Consider the following 9,984-nt stretch of genomic DNA (forward strand, 5'->3'; position numbering starts at 1 on the left):
AAGAGATGGCCGTCCTCAGGCCAGGCTTCTCTCCCACCCCTCACGTTGCCCATTGCCGTCTGGCCTGCGGCACCGGCGCAGCCCTGGCCCCACGGCGGGGGTGTCGCAGCCCCACCACGGAGCCCGGGAGACCCGGTTCTGCTGGGTCCGGCGGGTTGCCGGGGCGGGGGGCGGGGGGGAGCCGCTGGTCCCGTCGGTGAGAGGAACGCTCCCGCCCGCCGAGCCGGCAGCCCCGCCGCGGGCAGCCCTGCTCCCGCTGGCCGCGGCTGCGCACGTCAGGGAGGGACCCGTCATGTCAGTCAGGGAGGGACCCGTCATGACAGGAAAGGTTTCCCGCCACTCACCATCCCCACCCGGCATATATATATAGGGGACGCCGGGGCAACGCCGGCCCATCCTAGCCGGGCAGCGGGCTCCGAGGCGTCATGGCCCTCGCCCGGGCGGCGGGGCGAGCAGGTGAGGGCGGAGGGCGAGCGGGCCGGGCCGGGCCGGGCGACCACCCCCCCCCCCGCCGCCGCCGAGCTCTCCACAGGTGCCTCCGCGGGGCTGGCGTTGCTGTGGTTGCTGGTCTGCGCCCCGGGAGACGCCGGCTGCCGCCTCCTGAGCGTGGCCGATCTCTTCGACCGGGTGATCCGGCACTCGGGCAGGATCCACAGCCTCTCCACAGCGCTCTACGCCGAGCTGGTGAGGGCCGGGACGGCCCCGCCGCCCCGCGGAACAGGGTTCCCGCCGCCCGGGGAGCGGCCACCGGGGGCGGGGCGGGGGACGGGGTCGGGGGGGGGGTGTTGCTCTCGGTGTCTCCTCAGGTTTTTTTCCCTCGTAGGAAAAACGCTTTCCTCCCCGTGACAACGAGCTGGGGAAGCCCGCTCGGAAGTGCCACACGTCGGGGATGCTGACCCCCAACGGCAAAGAATACGCCCAAAAAATCCCGGTAAGGCGGGCGGCGGGGTGGGGGGGACACACACCGCCTCCCTTCTCCCCCCTGAGGAAAGGGGAAGATACCCCCCGTCCCGTCCCGTCAGAGCCCCCAGATGTCTCAGCCATGGGGCTGCGGTGGTCCCTCACGCCGGTCGGGCTGGAGACGGGCAGAGAGGTTCTGCTGCCTCCGGTGCTTCATCACCAGTTCGGGTTGAAGCAGCTGCTAAGTGTTGACCCCAAACAGGTGCACATCACGGAGGTGTTGCATCTGAATCGTTGGTTCGTTGCATTTTAAAGGTGTGTACGGTTACATATGCTCAGATCACAGTAAGGGTACTGCAGTAGTACTTTGTCCAAACGACTGACAGACATCCCTCCCTTTGGTTTTGTTGTGGCAATCTCTGTGGGACACAAATTGAGAAAACTGTGTGTGACAGACAAGTTAAATTAATCAGTGTCCCTGCAAAGTACAAAAAGCAATCGAGAGAAAAGTAACAGTCATTATCTCTGAATCGGTAGTTAGGTAGAGGGAAAAGAACAGCAAATTGTTTTAGATAGATGTAATGGCAAAGAGAAGAAAATCATTATTAGTTTAGAGAAGAGCAGGAAGAGTTTCTTTAGACAAAAAGCAGACTGTAATATCAAGGATACAGCAGCGGAAGAAACTTTTGCCTCAGGGAGGAGACGGATGGAGATGAATATTAACATTTTGCTCTTTGGTTGTGCTGGAGTGAGGAGCTTCCCCCCAAGGCGTTTAGAAGCTCTCCTGGAAGGGCAATGGGAAATGAGGTCCTGCCTGCTTTAGGAAACTTTAACCAGTCAACCTCATTTCTGAACTTACATTGCAAGAGAGGTCTTACAGCCATTGAGTTTCTGTTAGAGAAGCAACCGTCCTGACGACCAGGCACCTTCAGGGAAGTGTGTCTGCAGCCAACCTCTAGCCAACACAGCGATAGCCACGGCAGGTGCGAGGAAACACCCACGCTTCCATACCAGCAAACAGAGATGTCTAGATGAGGATTCCTGGGCTCTTGAGACACCTAGGAGTTCCTGAAAACTTTTTTTAGTACCCAGTAAGTTTGACAGGAACGACACCATTTTGCTAATGCTGTATGCACAGTTTTGGGTATTACAGAGCTTAGGAGTCTAAGAAAGCTGAAAACAAGACAAATAAATACAACTTTTGGGTGTTGCTTATACATAAGCAAACAACCAGAGGCAGAGTGGCCCTCAAGTTCTGAATGTTTGAAAGCTACTGAATTGCAGGTGTAAATCTTAATCCCACTGAGATTTCACAGTGAGACTGTCTAACAGTGTTCATATGACCTGCTGCAAACTAACAGAGAAATTCTTTACTGTTTTAATTTATCAGAGAGAAGAACTCACTCACTTGATACTGAAACTTTTGCAAGCCTGGAAAGAACCACTTTCCCACTTCAACCAGCATATTGAGCACCATCAAGAGCTACCTGATGACAGCCTTAGCAAAGCTAAGCAAATCAGCAATATGGTACATGAACTGAAGACTGGAGTTGAGAAAGTAACAGAAAAGGCAAGATTTTCGATGTAGCTTTTATTTGTACTAGTCATGTGGTGTGAGTGACTTGGGGAGGGGGGGCGTGCTTGCTCTCACTTGGGCTATAGCCTTAATGCCAACAGAGGCTCTGATCCAGCAATGCTGGACTTCATTACAGATACAGGAATTTTTCAGTCAAAGGATGTGACTTAGTTTACGGATTGGAAGATAGGTAGATGCTATTATATATGTCCATATGTGCAGAGCAATATTTTATTGATATGAAATATATGAAGGAAAGACACAAGTACAAAGACTAGAGCAATTTACAGCTTCACATATGAGCCAGTAATGACTTGACTTTTCTAGGGCAGTAGAGGAGATGTGGGTAGACTGTGACAAATACTTAATTATTGTTTTCAGTTTTATTTGGATTTATATTCTAAGTAATTCAAGTATCACTGCTGTCTGCTGCAAAGAGCTTCTTCCTAAGGCAACAATTTTATGCTGGGATAAGTTCTTCAAGACAACAGTGGCATTGCTTAAGTCAGATGCCAGTCACGAAACAATTTCAAAACTCCATTCCAAATTCTGGCAGATAATATATAAATTACTGGATGTAATTTTTTGTTATTTCCATTTCTGTCTTCTCATTACTAGCTAGAAGTCCTGATCTTTGTACTTCTTGTGCATTCATATCTAAACTTATTTGTAGTTTTCGCTAAACATGTGTGGGCTGTGTGTCCATTCTCTGGAATGGCTATGCTGCCAAAGTGTCTGTTTCACTAAAAAGTGAATAATAAACTAGTATCTTTGCACTAGTAGATCACCTTTTAGCTTTATAAATGCAGGTAGGGAATACAAGTTTTAAAATAAGCAGCTTATCACTAGAAAAGGAGGAATTGTACCCTGCTCTAAAATGCAGCCCTGATTAGGGTGACTCATAGTTACAAATGGAAAGCCCATCTTCCAAGTGCAGCCATGGTTCTGGCTTAATGGCCTTAAAGTTCAGTGGTACTCAACCTCAAAGCTTGACCTTTGTTTGCTTCATTCTGTAACTGAAGCAATCCATCAAACTCTAAACGAGCTACACACTTCTAGTATATTTACCTGATTTTATTTTTCTAAAACACCTTTGAAGGAATTACTAAGAAGGAAAGCTTTGAAGTTTTGACCTCTCTGTACTATGGACATACCACAAGGTAGAAATATAATTTAAAAAATGAAGCAAACAATGCAAATTCATTCCAATATTTTGCAGCTGTGTTTTTCTGTAAGACATTAATTCTAAGCTTGGTTCTGTTGTGAAGCTGCTACTCTGAGAGGTGATAACAGTCTGCAGAGTTCACCAGGTTAAACAGCACCAGTGAATGCTCATGTTAGAAGCTTCCCTTTACAAAACTCATTAAAATAAATGGCTAAAGAATCTCAAGACTGACTTGCTCTATTATTTCAAGAGGAAATAACAATTACCAAATAGAGGTTCCTCAACTTAAACTCAGATGGAGTTATACCCTGGTATTCTTGCATTGCTAGTATATCAGATCAGTTCAGGCTAGTCTAAAGGTTGTATCAATACTGTTAAGATAAAAAGGCAATGTTATTCTATGTAAGGAGCTTTACATATATCTTCAATAAGGACAAAAATGGTCTGGAGTCGAACAGCCCAACATAGTGATGCCCCAGTTGACTTCTGCACTAGTATTTTAAAGACTTGTTGTATACGTAGTTATGAGTTGTACGTCTTTTCCTGTTTTCAATACAGATGCAGTCTATGGGGATCATCAGCAATTCATTAAATGGAATGGCATCATCTGAAGCCACTGGTTTATCAATTAGTAATGAAGCAAACATGATGAGTGACTCTGATTTTATTCACTGTTTCAGGAGAGACTCCAATAAAGTACAAAGCTACTTAAAAATTCTTAAATGTAGGATTATGCCAGAAAATAGTTGTTGAGTTGTAATCTCTTGACAGGTAGTCTTCAGCATGTTGTTTATAAAGATGAAAAATTAGAATATATAAATTATCACATTTACAGTAATTGTAATAGGAAAGCCGTTTTGAAATTCTTTGGCAGCTACTTGACACAGTTGACCTATGCAGATGAAATATTAAATAAAGCATCATGTGTGTATGTGGGTTAATGCACCAGATAAAAAGGAGTACTCTAGCAGTAGATAAATAAATGTCCTTGCACATTACACTGTGACAGACTATATTATGGCTGATTCACACAGTTTAGATATATACATAGTTGAAAGTGGAATCCAGTTTGTTAAACCTTGGTACAAATACATCTATATACTATCAATAAAGTATATTTTTATGTAAAAAAAAAAAAAGTTTCCCCCCATTTCTACATACATACATACCTGCAGAATATTGCTTAACACTGAAGAGTGGTATTGCTGTTGATCAGTTCAGGTAACTGCAGGGCCCCTGGCAGACTTCTATGTTCACATCACACTTCCTACTAATTTCTATGAGCCTTCACGTGTGCCCCGTAAGATCTAGTTCCTAGCACTTCTATTCATTTTGAATGCTCTCTTATACCTGTAATAGCTTCACCAATTTCAGTGGAAACTCCTAAAGGAAAAGTCTCTATATGAAAGGTAAGTCAGAATTCTGGTCCAAATACCATTTCAGTCTGAGGGCTGAGCTTGGCTGATGTAGCAATAAGCCTCTTTCCCATAACACATGCTGGCACAGGGCTTGGGTTTTACAGTAATAATGACAAACTCCATAGCAAATAAAAACCCGAAAGCTGTCAGATATCTTATAGCGATCACATTCTCCTAGCAGTGGGGTGGTGCTGATGGCTGTTTATAGAACAAAACATCTTTGAATTCAGATCCTAAATGAGCCATTTGAACAGACATAATCAACATGGATTTATTTTTAATATTCTTGACTATTTCATCCCTGAATGCTCTTTTGTGGCCTCCCCTGATCTTGATGGTTGTTGACGGTAGCTGGAGCTTGGGCTGCCAAGAATGGAGAGTAAAATGCTGATGATTATTTAATAATGATACTGGATTAGGGCATGAGAAACTCAGCCGGAAAACATTTCAAAGAAACATTTATGCAGAACAGAGGAACAACCTTTTCAGTTACATCTCTGTAATTACCAATATCCTCAGATATCTACTATCTAGTAGACAGCTGACGTACTTTCCCAACTAGAGGCTGTGAGTGTTCACAACTCACATCTGGTCCCTGTCATGGCAGGTGTGGTAGAAACGCAAGGGGTTATATAGCGCCCACCCTGAAGAAGTTAGTAGCTGCAATTCTTTAAGCAGTAAGATACTAGAAACACATAATGAAATAGCAGCATTCACATGCAAATTTTGAAGAAATTCTGGAAACAAAACACACAGCTCCAAAGAGAGCGAAGGAAGGCTCCTTCGGGCAAACAGAACCAGAGAAGGATGCCCGCTCTTCCTGCATCTACGCGCGATCGCTGAAGATGTAGCAGCAATTAATAGTTACAGCATTTTTCCCACAGAAACGAAAGGTGACAGACACGGGAGGGGTTACCGAGCCAAACGAGGCCGAGGGAAGGAAACTCCCTCCGGGACCAGACCGGCAGTGTCCCCATCCCCGTCCCGCTCCCCGGGGCCCCGCGGCCGGTGGCGCTCGGCACGAGTTGCGAGGTGACTCGGAAATCAACCCGAATGGCTACTAGGAATTTGCACAGCTGGGATGACACACCAGGGGTTGCAGCTGAGGGTCAGCTGGAGAGCATGTTGCAAACGGAGCAGATCATACAAATAGTTCTCGTCTCCTTCAAACAGCAAAACCCTGGGGATGTTTTGCTGTGGAGAAATGCGAAAATAGAGAAAATGAGGAAGCGGGTGCCACAGGAGGAACAACAATGCACCAAAGTATAATCCACAGTCATTCGTACTCGTTAGCCTTATATTTCAAGATTTGCCTTTGGCTGAAGCGAGGCGCGTTGGCAGAACAAAACCTTTCCTATATTGCCAACATCGCCTTGCTTCCTCTTTTGATGGAGAAAAGAACTGAGCAGTGGGCTGAAAAGGACATATTTTTTTTCTCTGTGGCCACTGATGCCTCAAACAGAAACACCAGTGATGGTTGCTTTTTACACAGGGGAGTACTTCATCTCCTACATGATTTCTCCTCAAGACAGCAGTGCAACTAGTTTTTTGAAAATGTAAAATTGTGCGCTACAATTAAATGCTTCGGAGATTGAGAATGCATCATTTGCACCTGAGAATATTAACTTAGAAGAAACAACTTCGCAAATTAATGGAAAAATCAGAAATTCAGGATTGGCTTCCAGTTAAGCGCTGGGCTCACATGCAACAATCTGTAGCAACGTATGTTATAAGTAACCCACGGTGTAATTTCCCTTTGTGGAACAACCTGTCTCCATTAACTTCCCTTGTCAGCCAAATAAATTTAAGAATTAAAAATATCTCCATTGGTCTTCAGACCTTATTCCATGAAACATTGCAGGATGGCCCTAGAATATTGACATTTTTGTATAGTCCAATTCATTTTTTCAGTTATTAGCAGTTGCTTCTGTACGTTAGACATTTCCTCATCGTTAACTTTTCCATTTTTTCAGAATGAAGGATGACAGAGACACTCTCAGTGACTGAAAATTCATTTTGTTCCTTTCATAATGTGCTAAATGGTTTTCACAGTGTATCTTAAATTTAGACTGAATCTGATATGTGCTGATGTTTGCATGATAGATTAAGTGACAGATGTCACTTGTAGTTTAACTCTTATCTAAAACCATATGATAGCAAAGCAGAAACAAACGGAAACAGTCTCCTTTGAACGATACGCACTAACGTTCAGCTACGCCGTATTACATTCAAATGTTGACATGCAAAGAAAAAACTACTTGGAAAAACTTAAGAATTCCTCAAGGGTTGAGATTTCTGTGCGTTTGGATGAGTACTGGAGGATCACTGTTGAGGTGGTGTTGCCTTGTGACATCCCCGTCCACCATGCCCAGCTTCATTGCTGAGAATTACAACCAGTATCTATGGGAACACAAGGAATGGGAGTTGCTGTTTTCTGGCCATTAATTTAGGTGCAAGCCTGCACAGGGAGCATCTCAGATCCAGGTTTACGTACCTCAGTTTATCTTACACAGCAGCAGTCATCAGGAACATAACTTAGAAGCATGGTCATTAAAGACTTCTCCAGTCAATGGCAATTCTGTCCACTGTGAACCTCTGTCTGCAGGGGCTTTTTGGTCTCCCCACAGTCCAAAGCCAATTCTCAAGTTAATTGGACCCTAATTCCTCTCCGGTCCTTTCTTAAGGCACTGAATTTACAGCTAACTTGCTTGAAATTGGTTTGTCTTTCCTTCTGGTTTGTGAAAATCAGCAACAGTCTTGTTGGTAGAGGGTGCTGAAGCATGTGAACGTACTTAATTTATGTCAGTCTTTCGACTGTGGACCATATATTCGTCAGAGGAGCTGTGCAGCTACAGTGATGGCAACTGGTATTTAAAACCCAGTACTAGTAAATCACAGCGCATAAAACAAATCTGATATATTACTGCAGCTCAGGAGTGACATTTGACCGCTGTACTATTGCTCTGACACTGAAGTTAGTAATGCAGTTTTGTGCCTTAAAGCAGTCCTGTTCTCCTCAGCAGATCATAACAATTAATTCCTGTTTGGCAAAGAATCAATAAAAATAAGAGAACTTTTAGCAAATTATTTCATACTGTAAACCTGTACAACCAAAGTGTAAGCGCTGACACAGGTGTGGTCAGCAAATCCAGCTTTTAGCAATGTTGTATGAGGTCTGTGGAGGAGCTAGCTGGTCTCTCACGTTCACAGTCTCACAGTTGTTTTACACACAATAAAACATGACTGTGGCTGTGCCTGATGTAGACTTGCATAATCTGCACCATTTGTGATACTTTTCAAAAGACCGAGAGCCAGACCTGGAAAAGGAAATCAGCACCTTCTCGTTAGGTATCAGAGAAGCTCCTTTGAGTGCCTGACCTTAAGAATAGACTTTCAGGATCCGCATTCAGACCCGTCTGGGGGATCTCCCATAGGTGGGGCGAGAAAAGCCTCTCCTGTTCCCGAGGCTGCTCAGCTGGGCAGCAAGATCCCTCTGTCAGCAGCACAGCCTGAGGGCACGGGAGTCCACACCTCGGGTAACAAAGCGAGTACTGAGTCTCAGCCCTTTCTCCCTTTCCCTGTCGTATTCTGTATTACATTAGCATTGGTAAGTTGCCAGACTAAACAGAGAGGTGCCCAGCCAGTATAAGTATCTGCTTTGTTTGTGGCCTCTGAAGAGCTGGTTTTCTAACTGCGGCTCGCAATTTGAGGTACCTGAACTCTCCCCAGCCCCAGGACCTCAACAAATGTCCTTCTACAGCCTAGAACTATAGTCTCAAAATGCCACACATAGGAAATACCTCAGATACCCTACAACCATGCGGCAAGGTCATCCACTAGGTCATACTTTTGCAGTCAAAGTAGTACGTTACTGGTTTTAACTGTGAGGTGCCATCAGTATCTATCACATCACTCCATAATACCAGCTGCATTCTACACCTTACACCTCTGCAATGTGCCTGTTACGAAGCATTTCAAACATCTGCTGCAGATTTTGCGTATAATTGTGCTCTCTTTGTTCTTTTATAACTAGTGTGTGTATTACCTGAAGAAAATGAATACTTATTACTTGATCCTTGACATAGAAAAGACTGGCACTGTAACTGTATCTTATTTTTGTATTCATACTGGGTGCTGTTTCTCATTTACCAAGTTTTCAACAGTACGGACTGAAGGGAAACTTCTCCTTTAAATAGCTCAAAATGAGAGGAATCAAGGCTGTATGTGTCATGGGCCTAAACCCATTTTGACTAATTGAATCAGACTATTTTAGGTATCATTCAAAATTCACGTGTATACTTTTAGCGTTTTTAAGAAAGCTTGATCAGCATTTTCAAGTAAAGAATGTTTCATCTGGCATACCAAAACTTTATTCTAGCTGTGGAAGAAGAATAGCAGTAGGAGGTGTTAAGAGATTTGGAGGGCCTTGAAATGGCCTAAGTTTTAATAGGCTACAGTGAAACTAGAACTTGCCCAATTTAAAACACATATAACATTGTAACTGTGAAACCAATTCTGTACCAGCCTTGCTTGATCTTTGCCTGGTAAGACATCCTTCAGATGTATTCTGTTTAGCACTTCAGAGTTTTGACAGCAGTTCACATTCAGTGCTTGCAACACCATCAACTGAAAGAATTTCCCAGCGAGCACTCTGAATCCCATCTCCCCTCTCCAGAAGTGTTGCTTCTAACACTGATCCTCAACTGACTTGCAGTAAAAGAATACGAGCAGCAGTAAAGGCTCCCTCTCCCCGAAAGGTGAGAGGGACAAATCCCAATCACCCCCACCATACACTGATTTCCTCCAAAATGGGAAGCACTGATGAATGCCCCCACATGCACATACCTCCACTTGATCATTTGATGGTAATTTGGAAATACCTGCATGCCTTTCCTTGTAGGCAGACACTAGCAAACACCATTTCA

General features: G+C 44.4%; 1 protein-coding gene across 1 annotated transcript; it reads left to right on the plus strand.

The window, feature by feature from the left end:
• The first annotated feature begins 425 nt into the window (after positions 1 to 425).
• Positions 426 to 4,394, plus strand: LOC104835877 (prolactin-like). The gene is made up of 5 exons (XM_010574113.1): positions 426 to 456; positions 533 to 684; positions 824 to 931; positions 2,291 to 2,470; positions 4,200 to 4,394. The coding sequence occupies exons 1-5, from the start codon at positions 426 to 428 to the stop codon at positions 4,392 to 4,394; spliced, it is 666 nt and encodes a 221-aa protein (XP_010572415.1).
• Positions 4,395 to 9,984: the final 5,590 nt, after the last annotated feature.

The sequence above is a fragment of the Haliaeetus leucocephalus genome, unplaced genomic scaffold, assembly GCF_000737465.1.
Source record: "Haliaeetus leucocephalus isolate CR32 unplaced genomic scaffold, Haliaeetus_leucocephalus-4.0 Scaffold406, whole genome shotgun sequence".
In the NCBI taxonomy this organism is placed as follows: domain Eukaryota; kingdom Metazoa; phylum Chordata; class Aves; order Accipitriformes; family Accipitridae; genus Haliaeetus; species Haliaeetus leucocephalus.